The sequence below is a fragment of the Scyliorhinus canicula genome, chromosome 2, assembly GCF_902713615.1.
Source record: "Scyliorhinus canicula chromosome 2, sScyCan1.1, whole genome shotgun sequence".
NCBI classification, from domain to species: Eukaryota; Metazoa; Chordata; class Chondrichthyes; order Carcharhiniformes; family Scyliorhinidae; genus Scyliorhinus; species Scyliorhinus canicula.
Window position 1 is genome coordinate 100,829,245 of NC_052147.1, and position 24,164 is coordinate 100,853,408.

Here is a 24,164-nt window from a genome sequence, read left to right on the forward strand (position 1 = left end):
GGACCGTCAGCGGCTGCTGACGTCATCCCCGCGCATGCGCGGGAGGGGGGTTCACCTACACGCAGCCATCGCAGAGGCTGACACGGCCGACGCGTAGGAAAAGAGTGCCCCCACGGCACAGGCCCGTCCGCGGATCGGGCCAGGCCACCGTGGGTCACACCCCGGGGCCAGATTGCCCTGTGCCCCCCCCAGGACCCCAGAGCCAGCCCACGCCGCCAGGTCCCATGCCGGTAAGGGACCTAGTCTGATCCACACCGGCGGGACCGGCAAAAAACCAGCGGGACTTCGGCCCATCGCAGGCCAGAGAATTTGGGCAGCCCCAGGGCCCATTGAGTCGCGCCGGTCCCCGCCATTCTCCGAGGCGGGTGGTGGGATTCACACCTCGCCGACCTTTGGGGGGGGCCAGAGAATTCGGAGGACGGTGGGGGCGGGATTCACGCCAACCCCCGGCAATTCTCCGACCCGACTGCTGTTCTTAACACTTGAAGGTTGCTCCAGTGGAAAGCAATACACTTTCAACTGAAAATACTTTTCTACACTGCAACCATCTTCAGCGCCTGCAGAGGATACCTGCAAAGCTTCTTGGCGAGCCCCCGACTTGGGGTGTAACATGAATTAACAGAAAGGAACTGAAAGCAGGAGTCTGGAAGAGCCATTTTTGCCCCATTCTTTGACTGCAAGCAGAGGTCCAGTTAAGCCATCCAGAGGCAACACTTTGGGCTGACTACTTAACAGAACTTTCTGTGCTGGAAGAGCTGAGCATTCCTCAAATGCACCACACTAATTTTCTCTCACATCTTCAGGACGTTATGAGTGGGAAAGTGTTTAATGTTCTTTCAAAGATATATAGATTTTTGTATGACTACTCACGGGGTAATTTCACTCCTGGATATATGTCCCGATTTACTTCCGCTCCTCCTACTTCCTAGCAGATAAACAACGGAGAAATAAATTAAAGAAATATTGATCACTGCGGTTGAAGAACTCAGCCTCGCTCTCACCACTCTTACCAAGCTAAAGCATTAAGCTTCGATTATATAATTCACCGCTTTGGCGAGGTCAAATCTGTGGGAAAGAGAAAGGAGAAAGGATTCTATTTCTGAAGAAAGAAAAACTTGGAGAACCTAGTGAGAAAGCGAGAGCTCAATCAAGTAAATGGCAAGAGAATTGGGACACTAAGAAACTCAGGGAAAACAATCTGGGATAAGGTCTCAGGGATGCCAAAATTGATTAAGAAGCGGATTAAAATTGGAAGAAATTGTTTGCACTGATGGGAGTGGGGTAACCGAAGGATACGGATTTAAAATAGCTGGCAAAAGAGCAAAGAGAAACATGAGAAGACTTTTTATTTGCACAGCAAATTGTTGTGATCAGGAGAGCACTACCTGAAAGGATAGTGTAAGCAAACTCAATCAGAACATTTGAAAGGAGATTGGATATGTAACTGAAAGAAACAGTTGCAGGGCTGTGGGGAAAGAACAAGCAATGGGATGAATTTGATAACTCTTTCAAAAGTCTGGCAAAGTCATGATGGGCCAAGTGGCCTCTTCTGTGCTGTACAATTCTATAACTGATGATAAGGGGCCCGTGGTCATGGATACCCTCAAAAAGAAATAATGAGGGACTTTCGGTGGCGGCCATGGTGTGAGTGGTCGCATATTTGGCAGCTCCCGCTTGAGGCCTTTCACGGACCTTTTCCCTGTTTGTAGGGTGGATGTTTTGTGGAAAAAAGGTGCAGGGATGACTGGAGAAATGTTTAGCTCCACTGGTGGGACTGGTGGATGGATCCACGGACCAGAAGTGGGTCGAGAAGAAGGGAGCAGCTTGAGCAGGAGATTCTCTATGCTCCCCAGGTCAATATGGCGGAGGGTAAATGGTCTGCCGTGCCTGTCTAATGGTCGACGGAGCAACTGGTGGACTTCTTAAATGAGAAGTTTACCCGGCAGAGGAGGGAGGCCCAGGAGGACCTAGCCAAGGTGGTGGAACTATTAAAAGCGGGAATTGACCGCATGGAGCAGAGGCTGGAGTCAGGCTATTCGGAAAATGGAGCAGGGGGTGGAGGAGCACAAGGAGCAGCTTGCCTTGTTGGTGGCTGAAGTGGGCCTGATGCAAGAGACCCAGAAGCTGCTAAAGGTGGAGAACCTGGGGAATCGCTCCCGGAGACAGAATTTAAGAATCGTGGGGATGCCTGAATGCATCGAGAGAGAGGAAGCTGGCACGTATGTAGCCAAGATGTTGAAGAGGTTGATGGTGGAGGGGGCCTTTGACCAGCCCCTGTAGGTCGACCGAGCGCACAGGAAGCTGATGAGGATGCCACAGGCGAATGAGTCACTGAGGGCAATAGTGGTGAGACTTCACCGATTCACCGACAAGGAGATGTTGAGATGGGCGAGGCGGATGAGGAAGGAAATGAGCTTCAGGTGTGCCAGGACCTGGGCATGGACCTGGCGAAGAGAAGAGCCAGGTTTAATCAGGTGAAGGCTGCCCTATTTAAAAAGGAAGTGAAGTTTAGGATGTTGTACCCGACGCGCCTCTGGGTGACTTTAATAGTCAAAAACATTATTTTGGAACACAAGAGGAGGCAATGGAGTTTTTAAGAGACAATGGACTGGCAGGAGAAGGAGGACATTGAACTGTGGAATATGGGTGCTTTTTCTGTCTATTTTTCTTGTATCTTTTTTCGCGATTGTTGGAGAACTTTTCTCCTTCGCGATGTTTTGTTGCTTTGAGGGTGAGTGCATATTTTCTTTCTTGTTCCATTGTTGTTTGTGAGGTGTGTGAGCAGGGTGGAGGGGAATCATCAGAGGGCTAGGAGGCTCAGGCACCTTGGATGAGGGCTGCCAGGTTAGCTGGGTGGGATAGTTAACAGGAGCGCAATGGGGGTCTGATCAGGTGGTTAGTGAAGTAGTGGGGGATGGGGTTGTTGTTTTGTTCAAGGGAAGGGGCAGGGGGAGGTGGGGGCTGCTGACAAAGGTGTTGTTGCTGTGGCGTAGTATGGGAGGGAGTGGTGACGTGGTCATCCGAGGGTGGGCCTGGATGGTGACGTGGCGTGGACGGGGGGCTGGCCTAAGAAGGAGTATGGTTGATCGGCAACAGAAGGGGCGGATGCCCTCTGACCAGGCTGGTCACATGATATGTGAGGGGGCCGAATGGGCCAGTTTAACGGTCGCGTGTCTTCACGCACCTGAGAAGCTTGAAGGCAGGCGTGGCCTTTTGACAAGAAACACACTTCAAGATTGGGGATCAGAAAAGGCTGAGGAAAGGGTGGGTACAGCAAGTCTTCCATTCGGATTAGGCATGGAGATGCGGGGGGGAGGCGGTGCTGGTAAATAAACGGGTGGCATTTGAGGTGGGGAATATAGCAGCAGATTCGGGTGGAAGGTCCATGATGGTGAGTGGGAAGCTGGAGGGGATGCCAGTGGTCCTGGTAAACATTTATGCCACAAACTGAGATGATGTGGTTATTGAGGCGGGTGCTGGGGAAGATCCCTGACCTGTACTCGCACCGGCTGATTATGGGGCGGGATTTTAACGCAGTCATTGATCCAGGGTTGGACCGGTCGAGCCCGAGGTTGGGGAGGATGTCGCGGTGGCGAAGGAGCTGAAGGGATTCGTGGAGCGCATGGGGGTTGGATCTATGGAGATTCGGGAGGCCGAGGCCGAAGGAGTTTTCATACTTCTCCCATGTGCGCAGGATGTACTTGCGGATTACTTTATGGAGTATGAGCTGCCTAACGGCCATGGATTCTGGTGCTTCCTGGTGCAAAACTATGTGAGGAAACATGTGCCATCCTTTCCTGACCTCCTGTCCCCTTCCAAGACAAGGTGGTGTTGAAACCAGGGGTTGGTGAGGGCAGGGTGTCGGAGATTTACTAGGAATTAATGGACTCGGAGGGCATCCCAATTGGAGAAGTTAAGCGGAAATAGAAGAGCTGGGGAGGGTGCTGGAGGCTGGGTTATGGGAGGAGGCTCTGAGGAGAGTGAATGCATCCTCTTTGTGGGCTCGGCTTAGCCTCATTCAACTTAAAATAGTCCACAGGCCGCACATGACGGTGGCCAGAATGAGCAGGTTTTTTGAGGGGGTGGAGGATAGGTGTAGGCGGTGCGTGGGAGGAGGGGACCCGCGAACCATGTCCACATTTTTGAGCCTGTCCGAAACTGGAGGGATTCTGGCGGGGGTTCGCTGACCTGGGCCGGGATTCTCCAAGCCTGTGCCGGGTCAGAGAATCGGCGGTGACGCCAGAAATTTCCGCCACACCGCTCTCTCCGGCGAGAATCGGCGCTAGTCGCGCACGCGCAGTCGAAGCGGCGTTTATCGGGGGCTGTTGAAAACGGTCCCCGCGACGATTCTCCGCAATCGACTGGCCGGGTTACCGCCGAGTTCCGCTGGCATGGTTCCAACCTGGCTCCACCTGGCAGGAGCTCGGACCCGCTGCCGCACTGGCTGTCCTGGTGGCGGGGTGAGTGGATCAGACTCTAGGTGGGGGGGGGGGGGGGGCTCCACGATGGCCAGGCCCGCGATCGGGGGCTACCGCGCGATCCGGGGGGGCTCACCTTCTTCCGTGCCGGGCCGCTGTGTTGCTACGCCATGTTGTGCGGTGCCGGCCTGGAAATGGCCACCACGCGCATGTGCCGGTGCGGTAACAGCCGCCGCGCGCCTGGGCAGACCCGCGCCAGCAGTGCAGGACTGCATATCGGCGCTGGAGCTGCGTGCAGCACTTCGGTGCCTTGCTGGCACCCTGTGAACCAGTGAATCGCTGGGCCAAGAGGCCCATTGATGCTAGCGTGAAATGCTCCGGTGTTTATGCCGGCGTCAACACTTCGCTGGGATTTTGGAGACTCCCGGCCGTGATATCTTAGGTGCTGAGAGTGAAGGTGGCCCCGAGTCCAGACGTGGCGATTTTTGGAGTGTTGGAAGACCCGGGAGTCTAGGGGGTGAGAGAAGCCAACGTTTTGGGCCTTTGCCTCTCTGGTAGCCCGGAGACGGATTTTGTTGGAATGGAGGGACTCGGGGCCACCAAAACTGGGGGTGTGGGTTAGCGACCTCGTGGAATTCCTATGGTTGGAAAAAATCAAGTTCGCTTTGAGAGGGTCTGTGGATGGGGTTTCCCCAGATATGGAAACCGTTTATCGACTTCTTCAAGGATAGTTAAGAAGGGACTTCCGGTGGCGGCGATGTTCGAGTGAGCCGCACATTCGGTGGGCTCTCACTCCGGCGGGGCGGAACAGCTGATTCCCCGCGGTGGCGGGACCACGGGGGCGGCAGAAGGGCTGCCGTGAGGGAGGAGGAGAGCGAGCTGCAGCAAATGGAAGTGTGGGAGGCCAGCAGGTGAGGAGGAAGGAGAGAGAGACGGAGGCAGGGAGGAAGCTGACCTGAAGGGTAAGATGGCGGACCCACGGGCCTTCCTTCCTCCAGGACAAGGGGAAAAAGGGGTTTGGGGTTGCTGGGGGGGGACGGCTTGGGCCCACTTCAGATGCCCAGGAGGGGAAAAATTTAAGGAGCTGGCAAGGGAGGGCGGCGGCGGGGGCGCTGGGGGGCGGGCTGCGGCGCATGGAGCGGCGGGATTCCGGGGGGCGGGGGAGGGGGGAGGGAAAGGGACAGAGACAAGGACCTGAAGAGGATTGCCTGGGGCCTGGGATGGCGGACGCGCGGACCCCGGACTCAGTAGTCCGGCTGGCGCTGGATGGCATGGTGGTGGGGTCCAGTTTTGGGGCGCTGAAGCGGGACAGCTTGGACCCAATCCAGAAAGCGGTGGATCAGCTGAACCAGAGGCTGGATGCCCAGGATGTTAAAGTTAAGGAGCTGGGAGAGGCGGTGGAGGAGCAGGCGGATGCGCAAACGGTTGCAGCGCTAGAAGTGGACGGCCTGAAAGAGCGGCAGAGAAGACTGCTGGACAGAGTGGAGGAGCTGGAGAATAGAGTCCGCAGGAACAATCTGAGGATGGTCGGCCTCCCGGAGGGGGCGGAGGGAGCTGATGCTGCAGCGTTTGTAGCAGACCTGCTGAAGCAGCTGATGGGGGCCGAAGCCTTTCCGCGACCGCTGGAGCTGGAGGGGGCACACAGAGTGCGGGCGGGGCGGGGGCGGCCGGGCGGACCACACCGCCCGGTGGTGATTGGGTTCCACGGGTTCGTGGACGGGGAGCGGGTGCTGCAGTGGGCGGGGAGCGCCGGGAGCAGCACGTGGAACAACAGTGTTCTCCGCATTTATCAGGACCTAAGCCAGGAGGTGGCTCGGCGGCGAGCAGCCTTTGGGAGTGTCAGGGAGGTGCTGTTCAGGAGGCACGTGGGGTTTGGTCTGCTGTTCCCGGCTCGGCTGTGGGTCGCGCACCAGGGTCAACACCACTGCTTCTCCGCGCCCGAAGAAGCGATGGATTTTGTGGGGGGCCTGGGGCTGGTCCCGGGGGGGGCCCCGGGGGCGCGGGTTGGGGCCCGAGGATTTCTGTGGGAAGGGGCGCCGAATGTGCCTGGACTGCTGCTCAACGGTTTGCTGGGCCGGGGGGGCCAAGCGGAACATTTGAGACTCTTTCCTTTGTTCATGGACATTTATGTGCTTTTTCTCTTTTTTCTGTGGTTTTTTTTTCTTTTTTTTTCCTGTTTGGGCTTTTTGTGCAGCTCGCGGAAGACACTGGAGCCGGCTTGCTCCAGTGGGTGGGGGGGAGGACGGGGAAACAAGGGGAATGGGACAGGAAGGCGCCGGAGTGTTGAGTCACCGGGCTAGCAGATTGGCTAGTCAAGGAAGTCAGATGGGGGGGGGAAGTTACAGCCAGTAGATGGCAGGGGTGGGGGTATCGGGGGATGGGGTTAGGGGAGGGGGGGGGTTGTTCTGCTGACGGGAGAGGGACTTGAAATAGGCACTGGAAAGGAGGTCGAGGGTGGAGGCAGCCAAAGGGCGGGCCAGGAATGGCGCGACGCACGGGTCAGGGGCCGGCCCGAGAAAGGCTATGGCTGACCGGCGGGGTGGGGGGGGGGGGGGGGGGGTGGGATGTGCCCCCGATCAGGCTGATCACCTGGAACGTCAAGGGACTGAATGGGCCGGTTAAGAGGGCGCGGGTGTTCGCGCACTTGCGGGCCCTGAGGGCGGACGTAGTTGTGTTGCGGGGGGCGCATCTGGGGGTGTCGCGCCGGACCAGGCTAGGGAGGGGCTGGATTGGCCGGGTCTTCCACTCGGACTTGGACTCGAAGTCCAGAGGGGTGGCAATCATGATCAACAAGCCCGTGCAATTTGAGGCAGAGGGCATATCCGTAGACAGGGGGGGGGCAGATACCTGATGGTACGGGGCAGACTGGAGGGGAGAAGAGTGGTGCTGGTGAATATATATGCCCCGAACTGGGATGACGTGGACTTCATTAAAAGAGTGCTGGGGAAGATCCCGGACTTGGATTCTCGCAGGCTAATAATGGGAGGGGACTTTAACATGGTCCTTGACCCGACTTTGGATCGGTCGTGTCCCAGAACGGGTAGACTCTCAGCAATGGCAAGGGAGCTGAAAGGGTTTATGGAGCAAATGGGGGCAGTAGGCCCCTGGAGAGAGGGACGGCCAGCAGGAGGGGGCTGCTCGTTTTGCTCGCACGTCCACAGAGTATATTCCAGGATAGATTTCTTTGTGCTAAGCAGGGACTGTATGGGGGAGGTAAAGAACACGGAATACTCAGCAATTACCGTTTCGGACCGTGCCCCGCATTGGGTGGACCTGCAGTTCGGGGCAGCGAGCTATCAACGCCCGCAATGGAGGCTAGATGTGGGACTGCTGTCGGAGGAGGGGATCTGCGAGAGGCTTCGGAAATGTATGAAGGATTGCCTGCGGGTGGGTGGCACTGGGGAGGTCTCGGCGGCGACCGTGTGGGAGGTGCTGGGGGCAGTGGTGCGGGGGGAGCTGATTTCAATTGGGGCCCGTGGAGCCGGGGCGGACCGGGCAGAGATGGATAGATTGGTCGGGGAGGTGGGTCGGATGGATGGGGGGCGCGCGGAGTCCCCGGGGGAGGTTTTGCTCGGGGGGAGGCGGAGGCTGCGGGCGGAGCTGGGGGCGCTGTCCACGGGCGGGGCCGTGGAACAGCTTAGGAAGGCGAGGGGAGTGGTGTACGAGTATGGGGAAAGGGCTAGCGGACTGTTAGCGCAGCAACTCGGGAGGGGGGAGGCGGCCAGGGAGATGGGTGGAGTGGGGGACGAGGGGGGGGGCGCAAAGTGGAGGATCCGGCAGAATTGAATAGGGTATTCCGGGACTTCTATCGTGGGCTGTGTACTTCGGGGTGCCGGAGGAACCGGAGGGGATGAAAAGGTTTCTGGACGGGTTAACATTCCCAACAGTTGGTGGGGGGCGAGTGGAGGAGCTGGGGGCCCCGATTGGGGTAGAGGAGGTATTGGAGGGCCTTGGGGCTGTGCGGTCAGGGGGGTCCCCGGGGCCGGATGGATACCCAGTGGAGTTGTATGGGAGGTTCTCTGGGCTGGTGGTCCCGGTCTTGGCGAGGGTTTTCAATGGGGCGAGGGACAGAGGGACCCTGCCGCCGGCAATGTCACAAGCCACCATATCTCTGATATTGAAGCGGGGTAAAGACTCGGAGGTGTGCGGGTCCTACAGGCCGGTCTCCCTGATTAATGTGGACGCCAGGCTCCTGGCAAAGGTACTGGCGGGTAGAATGGGGGGCTGTGTACCGGGGGTGATTGGGGAGGATCAAACGGGGTTTGTGGGGGGTGGGCAGCTGGCGGCCAATCTGAGGAGATGCCCCCGGCGGGTAGAGAGGTGGAGGTAGTGGTGGCAATGGACGCCGAGAGGGCCTTTGACCGGGTGGAGTGGGACTATCTATGGGAGGTGCTCGGACGGTTTGGGTTCGGGGAGGGACTGGTGGATTGGATCAAATTATTATATCAGGCCCCGAGGGCCAGCGTTAGGACCAACAGAGAAGTGTCGGAGTACTTTAGGTTGTACCGAGGGACCAGACAGGGCTGCCCGCTCTCCCCGCTGCTGTTTGCGCTGGCCATAGAGCCGCTGGCGATTTCGCTGAGAGCCGCAGAGGGTTGGAAGGGGATGGTGAGGGGCGGGGTTGAACACAGGGTTTCTCTTTATGCAGACGACCTGCTCCTGTACGTGTCGGACCCAGTGGCCGGGATGGGAACTATACTGGGAATGCTGAGGGAGTTCAGCCAGTTCTCAGGATACAAATTAAATACGGTCAAGAGTGAAATGTTTGTAGGGCAGCACGGTGGCCTAGTGGTTAGCACAACCGCCTCACGGCGCTGAGGTCCCAGGTTCGATTCCGGCTCTGGGTCACTGTCCGTGTGGAGTTTGCACGTTCTCCCCGTGTCTGCGTGGGTTTCGCCCCCACAACCCAAAAATGTGCAGAGTAGGTGGATTGGCCACACTAAATTGCCCCTTAATTGGAAAAAAAAAATTGGCTAATCTAAATTTAAAAAAAAAAGAGAAAAAAAAAAGAGTGAAATGTTTGTGGTCCAGGCAAGGGGCCAGGAGAACAGATTGAGAGGGCTACCGTTTAGGCTAGTTGAGGAAAATTTCCGGTATTTGGGAATCCAGGTGGCACGAGACTGGGGCAGGCTGCATAAGTTAAATTTGGCCAGGGTGGTGGAGCAAATGAAGGGAGAGTTTCGGAGATGGGATGCACTCCCGCTGTCGCTGGCAGGGAGGGTGCAGACTGTAAAGATGACAATCCTCCCTCGATTTTTGTTTATTTTTCAGTGCCTCCCGATCTTTATCCCAGAGTCCTTCTTCAAAAGGACTGGCAAAATCATCATGAGCTTTGTCTGGGCAGGAAAATCCACGCGGGTGAAGAAGGCGATGCTTGAGAGGAGCCACAGCGAGGGAGGGCTGGCATTGCCGAGTCTGATCAATTACTAATGGGCGGCTAATATAGCCATGATAAGGAAGTGGATGGTGGGTACGGGGTCTATCTGAAAGCGGGTGGAGGCGGCTTCGTGCAGGGGCTCCAGTTTGGAAGCCCTGGTCATGGCTCCTCTACCGCTGCCGCCGGCCAAGTACACCACCAGCCCGGTAGTGGTGGCGACCCTGCGGATATGGGGCCAGTGGAGGAGGCATGTGGGGGAGATGGGGGTGTCTGTCTGGGCGCCAATCTGCGACAACCATCGGTTTGCCCCCGGCAGAATGGATGGGGGGTTCCGAGTGTGGCGGCGGGCGGGGGCGGGAGGGGTGGGTGGTGTGTTCCTGGAGGGGAGCTTCGCGGATTTGGGGAGCTTGGAGAAGAAATTTGGGTTGGTGGGGGGAAATGATTTTGGATGCCTGCAGTTGGGGGGCTTTGTTCGTGGACGGGTCCCGTCTTTCCCGCGCCTCCCGCCAGTGGGGATCCTGGACGGAGTGGTCTCTGGGAGGGACGAAGGGGAGGGTAGAGTCTCGGGTATCTATAGGGTGCTCATGAGGGAGGAAGGGTCCCAGACAGAGGAACTGAAACTTAAATGGGAGAAGGAGATAGGCGGGGGGATGGAGGAGGGGCTGTGGGCGGGGGCCCTGAGTGGGGAGAACTCGACCGTGACATGTGCTAGGCTCTGGCTGATCCAATTTAAGGTCGTTCACCGGGCCCATATGACGGTGGCTCGGATGAGCAAATTTTTCGGGATGGAGGACGGGTGCGCTGGGTGCGCGGGAGAACCAGCGAACCATGTTCACATGTTCTGGGCGTGCCCTGAGCTGGGGGGGTGCTGGGAGGGATTTGCGGGGGTCATGTCCCAGGTGCTAAAAACAAGGGTGGTGATGAGTCCAGGGGTGGCAATTTTTGGGGTTTCGGGGGACCCGGGCGTCCAGGGGGAGAAAGAGGCCGATGTGCTGGCCTTTGCTTCCCTGATAGCCCGGCGACGAATGTTATTGGCGTGGAGGGACTCGGGGCCCCCGGGGACTGGGTGGTGGCTTGCGGACATGTCGAGTTTCCTGGGGATGGAAAAAATTAAGTTCGCCTTGAGGGGATCTGTGCAGGGGTTCACCCGGAGGTGGCAACCATTTATTGACTTCTTTGCGGGAGAGTGAGCGTCAGCAGGGGGGTGGGGGGGGGGGGGGGGGGGGTAGAGTAGAGTAGGAGGGAAAATATGGCGGGTATTACCGGTGGGAGGGGAGCGGGCTTGTGCAATATGTTACGGTGGAAGTATTGAAAGTATGTGGATGTTTTTTGCTTCCTTTCTGATGATGTCTGTAACTGTTTATAAAGCCAAAAACTACCTCAATAAAATTGTTTATTAAAAAAAAAGGATAGTTAAGAAGTCAGCAGGGGGATTGGGAGGTGGGGGAGGGGGGGGGGGGGGGGGGTGGGGGGGGGGGGGGTGGCAGAGAGGGGGTTACTTTGGGGTTAATAAAAAGGAAGCAGAGTAGGTGGAGGATAACGGCAGGGAGGTTGGGGTGTGGGGGTGTTTGTTATTTATTTGTTCTGTGATTTCCTGTTTGTTCTCTCTTTGGTTTCGGTTGTGTTTGATGTATTTTTTTTACCCATTACTTTATCAGAGCCACAAAGCCAGAGCTCAGAGTGTGGACAGGGGCAAACACCCAATTCAGCTCCCCGCCCACTCCAAAAACCAACCCAAATTCAATCCAATTCATGGGGTCTCCACAAGAGAGACATACCAGTTCCCGGCATTACAACTGATCCCACTCTCATCTTAGCCAAAAGGCCAAGAAGCAATGGTTGTGTTTGATGTATGTATATAAATTACTTAATAAAAATATTTTTAAAAAAAAGAAATAATGGGAAGATAGAGTAGTATTGAATGCAGAGTCACAAAAGCCAACAAGGAGGATTTTTATGGAGCGATGGGACAGTACGATAAATGTGGGGAGGCAGTGGTGCAGTGGTATTGCCACTGGACTAGTAAACCAGAGACCCAGAATAAATCTCTGGGGACCCAGGTTCAAATCTTGTCACTGTAGATGGTAAAATTTAAACTCAATAAAATCTGGAATGAAAAGTCGAATGATGAATCAATTGTCGTAAAAACCCATCAGGTGCACTAATGTCCTTTAGAGAAGGAAATCTGGGGCGAAATTCTCCGACCCCACGCAGGGTCGGAGAATCGGCCGGCAGCGGCATTAATCCCGCTCCCGCAGGCTTTTTAATTCTCTGACCGGCCAAAAACCGGTGCTGTGCAAATCCTGCCAGCAGCCTCTGAAAACAGCTGGCGCCGGCGGGATTTCATAATATTTTGGTTTCCACAAATCTCCGGCCCGGCAATCACAGTTGCTTTAAAACGGCGTCAACCATTGATGATGGGGGGGGGGGGGGGGGGGGGGGGGTTGCGGCATGGGGGGGGGGGTGGGTTGCGGCATCGGGGGGGGTGGGTTGCGGCATCGGGGGGGGGTGGGTTGCGGCACGGGGGGGGTGGGTTGCGGCATCGGGGGGGGTGGGTTGCGGCATCGGGGGGGGTGGGTTGCGGCATCGGGGGGGGTGGGTTGCGGCATGGGGGGGTGGGTTGCGGCATCGGGGGGGGTGGGTTGCGACATCGGGGTGGGGTTGCGGCATCGGGGGGGGTTGCGGCATCGGGGGGGTTGCGGCATCGGGGGGGTTGCGGCATGGGGGGGTTGCGGCATCGGGGGGGGTTGCGGCATCGGGGGGGTTGCGGCATCGGGGGGGATTGCGGCATCGGGGGGGTTGCGGCATCGGGGGGGGTTGCGGCATGGGGGGGTTGCGACATCGGGGTGGGGTTGCGGCATCGGGGGGGGTTGCGGCATCGGGGGGGTTGCGGCATCGGGGGGGGTTGCGGCATGGGGGGGTTGCGGCATCGGGGGGGGTTGCGGCATCGGGGGGGTTGCGGCATCGGGGGGGATTGCGGCATCGGGGGGGGTTGCGGCATTGGGGGGGTTGCGGCATTGGGGGGTTGCGGCATCGGGGGGGGTTTGGGGGCAGCGGCGTGCAGAGAGGGGGGGCGACGGATGCCCGGGGCCAACGCACCGTCGCCCCCCCCTCTGTACGCCGCTGCCCCCTACCCCAACCCCCCCCTCACCACCCCTACCCCCCTCCAACGCCGCAACCCCCCACCCCCCACTAACGCCGCACCCCCCCCCCCACTAACGGAGGAAGGAAGGGGGGAGGAGGAAGGAAGGGGGGAGGAGGAGGAGGAAGGAGGGGGGGAGGAAGGGGGGGGGAGGAAGGAAGGGGGAGGAGGGAGGAAGGAAGGGGGGGAGGAAGGAAGGGGGGGGAGGAAGGAAGGGGGCGGGGGTGGAGGAAGGAAGGGGGCGGGGGTGGAGGAAGGAAGGGGGCGGGGGGAGGAAGGAAGGGGGGGAGGAGGAGAGAGGGGGGGGGTGTGGGTACCGGCCTTCAGAGGGAGGGGTTGTGGGTACCGGCCTTCAGAGGGAGGGGGACGGGGTGTGGGTACCGGCGTTGAGGGGGGGGGACCCGGCGTTGAGAGTGGGGGGACCCGGCGTTGAGAGGGGGGGGGATCTGGCGTTGAGAGGGGGGGGACCCGGCGTTGAGAGGGGGGGGTTGCGGCGATGAGGGGGGGTTGCGGCGTTGAGGGTGGGGGGTTGCGGCGTTTGCGAGAGATGGGGGGGCGGCGTTGGAGGGGGGTAGAGGTGGTGGGGAGGGGGGTAGGGGTGGTGGGGAGGGGGGTAGGGGCGTTGGAGGGAGGTAGGGGTGGTGAGGGGGGGGTGGTTGGGGTAGGGGCAGCGGCGTACAGAGGGGGGGGCGACGGTGCGTTGGCCCCGGGCATCCGTCGCCCCCCTCTCTGCACGCCGCTGCCCCCAAACCCCCCCCCCCCCCCCCCCCCCCCCCCCCCCCCCCCCCCCCCCCCAACCCCCCCCCCCCCACGATGCCGCAACCCCCCCTGTTGCCGCAACCCCCCCACACAAATGCCGGATCTGTTCTCATCCTATCTTCCCCCCCCCCCAAATGCAGGGTCTGTCTTCTCCTCCACCCCCCCCCCCACCAATGCCGGTTTCTGTCCTTCTCTCTCCCCCCCCCCAAATGCGGTCGTCTCTCTCCTCCCCCCCCCCACCCCCCCCCCCCCCCCCCCCCCCCCCCCCCCCCCCACAAATGCCGGTCTGTCTCTCTCCTCCTCCCCCCCCCCCCCCCAAAATGCCAGTCTCTCTCTCTCGCTCTCTTCCCCCCCCCCAAAATACCGGTCTGTCTCTCTCCTCCTCCTCCTCCCTCCCCCCCCCCCCCCCCCCAATGCCGGTCTGTCTCTCTCCTCCTCCTCCCCCCCCCCCCCCCCCCCCCCAATGCCGGTCTGTCTCTCTCCCCCCCCCCCCCAAAAAACGCCGGGTCTCACCACTTCCGCAGCTGGCGAAACTGACGCGATACGCGTCAGTCCGCTGCTGGCCCCTCCGGGAACGGAGAATCGCCGCCTAAAAGAAGGCCCCCACGCCGGAGTCATCTACTCCAATTTTGCTCGCCGGAAATCGGCGTTACGACGGTCTGCAGAGAATTTCGCCCCTGATGTACTTACCTGGTCTGGCCTACATGTGACTCCAGGCACACAGCAATGTGGTTGACTCTTAACTGCCCCCTTAAGGGAAATTAGGGATGGGCAATAAATGCTGGCACAATTAGGTGGGGTTACTGGATGGCCATATTTCCCACAAATGGAAAAAAAAGTCTTATTGAAATTCTGTTGATAGATTATAAGGGAAGCTTTTCAACTATGTGTTTTGACAGAAAGCTTCAGCATATTTCATAAGTTAAGATGTATTCTACACACGATTACCCAACCATTTGTGACAACCCATGTTTGGGACAAATGTTGAATTTGGGCAAGGAAGAGCACAAAGTTAGAAATTTGAAAGATGATCCAAGGAAAATATTGTGCCAGGATTTTTAGGATAGAGCTGTTTACCTTCCGGCCATCTGAAGAGTTGGAGGGGAACACATCCCTACCTCGCAGCCACATCGTGCTCCGATGAGCATTAATTGACTGGTGGTGGGACTTCTGCCCCTGATAGGGGAGGGAGTCCCTCCTCAGAGAGCTGCCAGCCAATCTAACTGTCCAGCAGCTCTCTATCCCGAAAGCACCAGAAACGACATTGTCCAGAAACACTGGGTGAGATTCTGTGTCCATTCACAGCAGCGGGATTCTCCAGTCCAGCCGCAGTGAATGGGAGATTTGGCTGAGCGTCAAATTCTCTGTCCTCGCTAGCTGTGGTAGCGGGACGGACACGCAATGGAGAATCCCAGCCTACATCCCAGGAGTCAAATGCCACAAAACCTTTGGGGAGCTTCGGCAGGGAGGATAGGTGAGATCTGGGAGTTTGTTGGAGTGGACCGAGGGATATTGGAGTCTCGGTTGAGAGGCCGGCTGAGGACCTGCGGTCACCAGACCTTTCACGAGGGAGGCTGAGTTATATAGTTTTGAGGATAAGGGACATAACTTGCCTTTTGGCTCTTATAGATATGGCATAGAATGGTGTCAACAGCAACTGGAATAGGCCATTCAACACCTCAAGTCTGTTCCGCCATTCAATAGAATAGAATTATTGAATCCCAATAGTGCAGAAGGAGGCCATTCGTCCCATCGAGTCTGCACCGATCCCAAAAGTGCACCCTACCCAGGCCCAATCCCTCGCCCTATCCAGTAACCCCACCTAAACTTTGGACACTTAGGGGCAATTTAGCATGACCAATCTACCCAACCTGCCCATCTTTGGGCTGTGGGAGGAAACCAGAGCACCCGGAGGAAACCCACACAGACACGGGTAGAACGTGCAAACTCCACACATCACCCGAGGTCGAAATTGAACCCTGGTCTCGGGCACTGAGGCAGCAGTGCATAGAACATAGAACATACAGTGCAGAAGGAGGCCATTCGGCCCATCGAGTCTGCACCGGCCCACTTAAGCCCTCACTTCCACCCTATCCCAGTCACCCAATAACCCCTGTTAACCACTGTGCAACCATGCTGCCCCCACAATAAGATCATGACTAATCTATAAATTCCATCTGCTTTGGTAATGCCAAAGAAAAATCTGTCAACCTCAGTTTTGTAATTTACGATTGACATAACCTTAATAGTTTCAGGGGAAGTTCCAGATTTCCACTTTCTTTTGTATAAAGGAGAGCTTTCTCCCATTGTCCCTGAACAATCTAGCTCTGGTTTGCAGATTATTTCTTCTAGTTCTAAAGTATCCCACAAAAGGAAATAGTTTCTCTCTATCTCCCCTCGCAAATCTTTTAATCATTTACACTTCTTATTTTGGTCACCCTTAATTTTCTATTTTGAAGGAATACAAGACTAGTCTCGGTAAGCTGGCCTCATACTCAATCTGGTCTACACCACCTCCAAAGTCACCTTTCTGAGGTGCAGTACCCTGACAGCAATTCAGTACTCCTGATGGAGTCTAACTAGGGATCTGCCCAGCTATTACTGTAACTATCAGACCTTTGTGTTCCAGCTATCCTCAGGTAAAGACCAGGGTGGGAATTTCTGGCCCTTTCTGCTGGTGGGATGTTCCAGTCCCAACGCAGGTGCCCCACCCCCACAGCAGAAACCCAGGCTGCGTGGCTGGCGAGCCATGCAAAACTCTGTCGCGTTCAGCCAACGGTGACACCCATTTGCTGGGGGGAAACACGTAGTGGGTGAAATTCCGGTCCAAGGCTGGAATTAGCTTGCCCTAGTTCAGGACAAAATTGGGGTGGGGGCTGGGGGGGGGGGGGGGGGATGAATAGGACAGCAAATTGGGGTGGGTGTGGGTGGATAGGACAGCAAACAAAATGGCTACTGAGCATCGAGGCTGGAGATTTCAATCTCACTTCCATTCTTCCCTCTGCCATTTCTCTCAAGGCATGGGAGGAAGTATGCCTCAGAACTCGCCCACTCCTATTAATCAGGCAATTTAGATGATTGCGGGTGCATTAAGAGCCTGCTCTGATAAGTTTTCCAACTTTTAGTAAGGCGGCCAAATTTACAAATGCAATGCTGCTGATTTGGGCTGGAACATAGGCTGCCTCCCTAGTGCCCCTGCTCCATTCCCACACCCTGGCCACCAACTAGGCAGCAGACTCACCACTAGGGTCATTAATAATTACTCTGAGCCTCGGAAAACGCTGCTTTCCAGCTGGCTGGCGACAGAGTTATGTTCACGCCCCAGAATTGAGCCCATCTCCCAATATTCCAGCCCCAACTCTGGCAGCTAATTCGGAAGAAATGGGGCTCACTATATTTTCTAAAGAACAGTACAGTGCTTGAATTCCTGAAAGCCGGCATTATAATTCTTACCATTCTTTACAACTTCTTTAGCGTAGTCACTTCCTAGCTGTTCCTGCTCAGGTACTATGAGGACTGGTGTCTTTTTGGTATTTCTCAGGTTTGACATACGCGGACTTGTTGAACTAGTGTTCTGTTGTTCGTGCAGGTGCACTCCAGGTTTCAAGTGCTGCTTTGTCCCAGCATAAGAGCTGTCTTTGTCAATTGGGCTTGCGAATCCCAACACTGCCCCCACGTTTTCTCTCCGAATCAAGGCCTTCATGGCACTCCTCTTGAGATGTGTGTTAGATTTCTTTAGTGGACAATGATTTGTTTTTGCACTGGGATTGTTCAGGTTTACCGCTGCTGTTTCCTTTATTTGAACTTTCTTGTCCTCTTTTTCCTGTTGGAGAAGAGCAGAGACCCCAGTGTAACAGAAAAAGTAACAAAGAATGTCCCAGTGATTTTCAGTCATTCTTAGTGTTAATCTTTTACTGCAATGGTTAAAAAGCATTGCATCTAGTTATTACAATAGGAAGTTATATAATCATTAAAAAGACATTTATACTTTACTCTTTGAGAAAACTAGAATAATTATTATTAAATGATTATTAGTGTAATTAATTGCACTCCTTTATCCAAAAATATACTTTCTGACTCCCGTCATTAATTAACCAACAAATTTAATTTGTGCAGAAATTAATCATTGTTAACAATTCCTGGTAAATGATATTAATGGTCTCTCAACAGTTTACAGATTCCTAGACACATACCTCTGTTACAGACGATCTTGAAGAATATTTTTTTATTTTGTTGTCCTCATTCTCTTGACATTTTTTCATTGATGGGAAGGCTATTGGGAGCTTATTAGTGATTCTGTTCTTATCAGACGTCTGACCAAGTGGGCTTACATTGCCAATAGAATTATTTGGCCTTGATAGGTGAGATGAATATAGGTTGGTAAGATTTCCTGGTGTTGATCCTGCCGTATGCCTGTGTACGCACCAGGATATCTGGTGACAATTTTCTTGATATGGATAAGGGAGGTATCTGGCATCCCGTGTGTATGGAGTGAAGGATTGATGGACTGGACTGATAGTTTCCCCACATGGTGTCATATGCCCATGCATTTTTCCTGACTTTCCAACAGTGAAGTTGTCCCTTTTGTCGATTACTCTTTGCACAAATGCAGTACTGTGATTGGGTTGGGCCTGCATACTGTCATGATGCACAGTATTTGCGTTGTGGGACTCTTGAAGCAGGTGAGAATTATTTCTTTTATTTTCAGCTCTAAAATAATTCAGAGCAGCACCAAGGCCTTGAACAGACAGCTCAAAATACTTTGTGTGTTTATAGTTCTTCTCCAGTTGCTCCATAGTGATGAATGGATGCCTTAAAGCAGTTCTTGGAGAAATGCGACTTTTGGGATCAAAGTTCAGCATTCTCTTCACAAGTGTGACCATACTGTTGCGATCATGGAACTCAGCTATATCTTCACCATTTGGGAACAAAGTTTGGATGATGCTGAATGTTTCAAGTTCATCGAGTGATTTCAAAGTATGTCTTCTTGGTTCCAAAGGCTCAGCAAACATCTTCATTTGGCACTCAGACAGCGACTTAAGTTGCCAATGGCGACCTGATTGAGGACAGGAGTTTCTTTTGAAGAAAAGATGAGCTTTACTTGCTTGATTGAGCAGATGATCTTGGGGTTGTCCTTGCGTTTCAATGATGATTCTGATCTGATCATATTGGTTTTTGCCAGGATACAAAGGGCTACCAAGACGGAGCTCAGCCAGCACACAACCGAGGGACCACATATCCAACTTTTCACAGAAAGGCAAGCCTAAGAGGATCTCTGGAGATCTGTAGTATCTGGCCTGGATGTATGGGTCTTCAAAGTAAAAATAAATTTCTCTATTAATGGAAAATTACATTTAAATAAAAGTTGTTTTCTTGGGAAACTCAGAGAGAACCCACATAATAATTAAATAAATTAAGTGTTGCGATTTTTATCGGAACAGAGGGACATTAGGCTTGAGAGAGGAGTAGGTAATTTGGCCCTTCAAGCCTGATTCTACATTCAGTAACATCATGGCTGATCTGATTGTGGCCTCAACTCCTCTTTTTTGCCTGCTACCCATTACTCTTGCCTCCCTTGACTACCAAAAATCAGTCAAACTCAGCATTGAATAAATTCAATGACCCAGCCTCTACTATTTTCCCTCATCTCCATCCTAAAAGAGGAATGTCTTGTTTTTAAACTGTGTCACCTTATTCTGGGCTTTTCCACAAGAGGAAACATTCTCCTGGTACCCACTTTGTCAAGTTTCCTCAAGATCTTATATGTTTCAATAAGGTCACCGCTCAGTCTTCTAAACTCCAATGGGTACAGGCCCAACATGTTCAACCTTTCTTCAGAAGGTAAGCTCTCCATCCCAGGAAGGAGTCCAGCAAGCCTTCTCTGAACTGCTTCTGAAACATTTATACCTATTTTCAAATGAGGAGGCCAACAACATGCACAGCACTCCAGGTGTGATCTCACAAACGTCATGTACAGCTGCAGTAAACTTCCCCACTTTTATATTTTTTTCTAAATAAATTTAGAGTACCCAATTCGTTTTTTCCAATTAAAGGGCAATTTAGCGTCACCAATCCACCAACCCTGCACATCTTTGGGTTGTGGAGGCGAAACCCACGTAAACGCGGGGAGAATGTGCAAACTCCACACAGACAGTGACCCACAGCCGGGATCGAACCTGGGACCTTGGTGACGTGAGGCAACAGGGCTAACCCACTGCACCACCATGCTGCCCCAACTTCCCCACTTTTATATTTCATTCCCTGGCAATAAACATTAACCTTCCGTTTGCCTTCCTAATCGCTTGTTGTTGCTGCATTATTGATAGCGAGTCAGCAGGCTAGCCTTTCACTTCTAAGATTTGGATCAGAGAACAGTATAGAATGATGAACTGAATGTCACCTCTCCCTGCTTCATATGGGAGTCCTCCATGGCACGCCGTTGGTACAGGTTCCACCCTGCTGCCGCCGGACACCAGTCACAAATGTCCCAAAGTACAACAGAAGTTGGAAATCACATGGAAATCAAAATTATATGGACAGCTACTGCGGTAAAAACATTATAAAATATCCCGGGGGAGGAAATCATGACAAAGCAAGAGTAAGGGAAACCAAGCATGTTTATATCGAAGGAGGATCATTTTTGACAAGTCTATTGAATTTCTTTACCAGAACAACTGTACTGATTTCATTCCCTCATCGCACCCTGCTGTGCCGAGGCACTGGGTAAGCAAAATATTCCTAAAATGCACTGAATGATTCTGAACTGATTAACTGACTAAAGTCTGCCTTAGTGCATCATTAGGTGCAGGAAGAGAAACTGAGATAAGAGTGAGACTTACCTTCTTGGTACACTTTGTGCTGTCCCCCATAGATAGCAGTATTTAATGGAGATTACGGGGGTATCATTCAGCTGATTGATACCCAGTGATAGCCCTGTGACACCTCTTTTCAGGAAGGCCTGGCCAAGTGCCACCTCGGGACTTAATGGCGATATTTCCCCAGGATCAAAGATTCCAGGGAGGGAAGTCTTGCCTGCTGGTAGATGCCGGACAATCAGTGGCTGACAGTTGTTTTGAATGGCAGTGCCACCAGAGAGATGGTGTCTGTTGCCGCTATGAAACCTTTTCCAGGTCAAGTATTGTCACTGAACCGTAGGCGACAGGTGAGTGCGTGATGACAGAGGGGCGGAGTGCTAGTGGGGTGGGGATTGTGCAGCAAGGCTAGGGTGCTTACCTCACTCTTTTCTGTTGCCAGGTGCCTCGAGCAAGCACCAAGTGTCTTTGAATTAGGGACCCACTCCCCACCCCAGGAGTCTACATGCAGCCCCAACAGGATCCATTTGTTGTGCTCCCTGCATAGCCAGATCCCACTCATTGGGTTAATTTCAAGCCCAATTCCTCGTGCTCCAGATGCCTTTCAAAATGGGAGATTTTCTGGTGAACCAAGGATGAGATTACTACTACCCACCAAACGTACATGGTTATGCTTTACATATGCTTATTGCAATCGCTCTGTATCCTTCAGTAAACACCCCTGAAACCCCGGGTCAATATAAATGGGTGGAAACCCATTGAGATGGGAATCTTCATGCTTTATGCCTGCGGATTGAGTGTTCTTTCTTAAGTATAAAGACAAAAAAATCATATCGACTTAGTGGATAATGAAAATTTAGAAGAAATTACAATCCCAAAAATCTAGGACCCATTTTCAAGATCCAGCAGGTTTCCAATAGAAGCATTTGTGGCACTTTTCATAGTTGTGTTTCTTTAATTTAGTTGCCAGTGGCACCAGATCAGCCAATAGGGAGACACTTAGTGTTTTCCCAAGAGACGTGAAGTCCAACCAATAATCCATCAATGGGGCGACTGGGGAGAGAGGTGGAGGCAATTTAGTCTCCCCAGAAATATTTGTTAGTTTGTGCCACTGTGAAGAGGCCTCTGGACTTATTCTTGTAGTCCAGGCCCTGATCCTAGGCTAAACGTCTATATGGTCCGTGCTTGATCAGTATGCTCACTTGAACTCGGCATGCCATGTGCCAAATCTTACTGGTGGGCCTCCTGAGATGGGGAGCCCATTCTTCAGTGATTACATGTTTGGAGCAGGCAAATACTCTCACCCAGCAGGCTATTAAGGAAGTTTCAATAAAAACTAGCCCTAAAAAACATAAAGTTCCAAACTATTTCCCAACCATTCCAGTGAAGTTCTGTTGAATTAATGGCAGGAATATATATTTATAATTTCGGTAAACTTTTTCATTCAGTGCTACATGTAAGGAGGTGGCACATGAATTGAACAGGTATTTTTCATCAGTCTTCACTATAAAGGACTCAAGTAACATCCCAGAAATAATTAGAAAACAGAAAGGAGGGAAGAACTCAGGAAAATTATCATCAAAAGGGCAGTGTTACTGAGCAAATTGTTGGAGCTGTGGGCTGACAAGTCCCTGAGTCCTGATGGGCTTCATCTTAGGGTTTAAAAAGAAATGGCTAGTGAAATGGTTGGTTTTAATTTTCCAACATTCCCCAGATTCAGGGAAGGTTCCATTAGATTTGAAAATGTAACTCCTTTTTTTTCAGAAAGGGGGGGGGGGGAGAAAGAAAGCACCAAACTTAGCTTAACATCCGTCATAAGGAAAATTTCAAAGTTATTGTTAAAGATGTTATCGCGGGACCCTTTGATAAATTCAAGGTTAAACTTGTGAGAAAAATAATGATTATTAATAAAGATTATTATGTAATGTGGAAAAATGTGAAATTGTTTATTTTGGCGGGAAGAATAAAAAAGAACATCTTATCTGAATGGTGAAAAATTGTAGAGCTCTGAGATGCATGAATCACAAAAGGTTAGCGTGCAGGTAGAACAAGTAATTCGGAAAGCTAATAGGATGTTATCCTTTATCGAACACAGAAGTAGAGAAGTATGCTCTCAGGGCATTTGTGAGACAACATCAGGTATACAGTGTACAGTATTGATTTCCTGATTCTGTATTGGAGAAGAAGGTTTACTAGACAAATGCCTAGAATGAGAGGGTTGCCTCATGAGGACAGGCTAGGATTGTATCCGCTGGAGTTTAGAAGAATAAGAGGTGGTTTAATTGAAACATGTAAGATCCTGAGGGGTATTGACAGGGTGGATGTGGAGAAGATGTTTCCTCTTGTAGGAGAATCTCGAATGGCTTACTGTTTAAAAATAAAGGGCTTCCCATTTAAGACCGATATGAGGATAATGTTTTTCTCCCTGAGGGTTGTGTATCTCTGGAATTCTTCCCGAAAAGGCAACAGAAGCAGAGTGTTGACTATTTTTAAGGCAGAACTAGATAGATTCCTGATGAGCAAAAGGGTGAAAGGTTATAGGGGGTAGGCAGGAATGTGGGGTTGAAGTTACAATCAGATCAGCTTTGATTGTATTTGAATGGCAGAGCAGGTTTGAGGGGCTGAGTGGCCTACTCCTGCTCCTAATTCAAATGTATGCATGTTCACAACAGTTAGGTCCACAGGGTTGGAAGTTATGGAATTAGGTAAACCACCAGAATGGATCAGAAATCAACTCAAAAAGATAAAACAGAGTAGCACGGTGGCACAGTGGCTAGCACCGCTGCCTCGCGGCGCCGAGGTCCCAGGTTCGATCCCGGCTCTGGGTCACTGTCCGTGTGGAGTGTGCATATTCGCCCCGTGTTTGCGTGGGTTTAGCCCCCACAACCCAAAGATGGATTGGCCACGCAAAATTGCCCCTTAATTGTAAAAAATGAATTGGGTACTCTAAATTTATAAAAAAATTAAGATGAAACAACGTATAATTGTATTTGAACCTGCATTCTACCATCATTGTAGAATAAGATTAGCAACGCACTTCAAAAGCGTGAATATTAGGGTGAGAACAACTTACAATGCTCAAAAATAATTTGGATGAGGACACTGTGGTTAGTAGCACTATAACTTAATTTTAAGAAGAAATTCGATGGGACACTTCATGAAATAAACTTGCAGGATTATTGATTTGGAGAGGGAAAATCAAACAGATTGGATAGCTCCGCGAAAGCCAGCATTATCTCGATGGACCAAATGGCCTCCTTCTGTGCCATGTTGGCTCTATGGACAGAATTAAATTTTACAATGGCAGGAGAACTTGTGTGGTTCCATGTCATCTCTGGTGAAGATGACCTACCAGAATACTGCTCATTAGGTACTTAAATGGCCAGCATTGGGCCTGCTCCAGGATCCTAAATCCTGGGGAGGAAATCCCATTCAACCGCACCACCCCACCGCCACCCACCTCCCCTGCTCCCCAACCCTCCAAGCTGCTGGCCAACCAAGGTTTGCAGCTTTCCACCTCCATCAGCGCCACTGGGAGCGGTGGCCCCTACTGGTAATGCACTCACCCAAGGCCCAGGATTATCGAGGGAACCGAGGCTAAAGATGAGAAGGTGAGTAAGGGCGGGCTGAGAGTTGCAGTGTGGGGGTCGGGGGAG

At 53.0% G+C, this 24,164-nt stretch overlaps 1 protein-coding gene across 2 annotated transcripts in view; it reads right to left on the reverse strand.

The window, feature by feature from the left end:
• Positions 1–24,164, reverse strand: part of LOC119962395 (homeodomain-interacting protein kinase 4-like) — a 38,726-nt gene that overhangs the window by 11,920 nt on the left and 2,642 nt on the right. For both annotated transcript variants that reach the window (XM_038790360.1, XM_038790362.1), the window contains exons 2-4: positions 17,890–19,007; positions 17,150–17,519; positions 871–925 (exon numbers count right to left, since the gene is read on the reverse strand). In XM_038790360.1, coding sequence (XP_038646288.1) covers positions 871–925; positions 17,150–17,519; positions 17,890–19,007 — 1,543 coding nt within the window. The remainder of the gene's footprint in view (positions 1–870; positions 926–17,149; positions 17,520–17,889; positions 19,008–24,164) is intronic.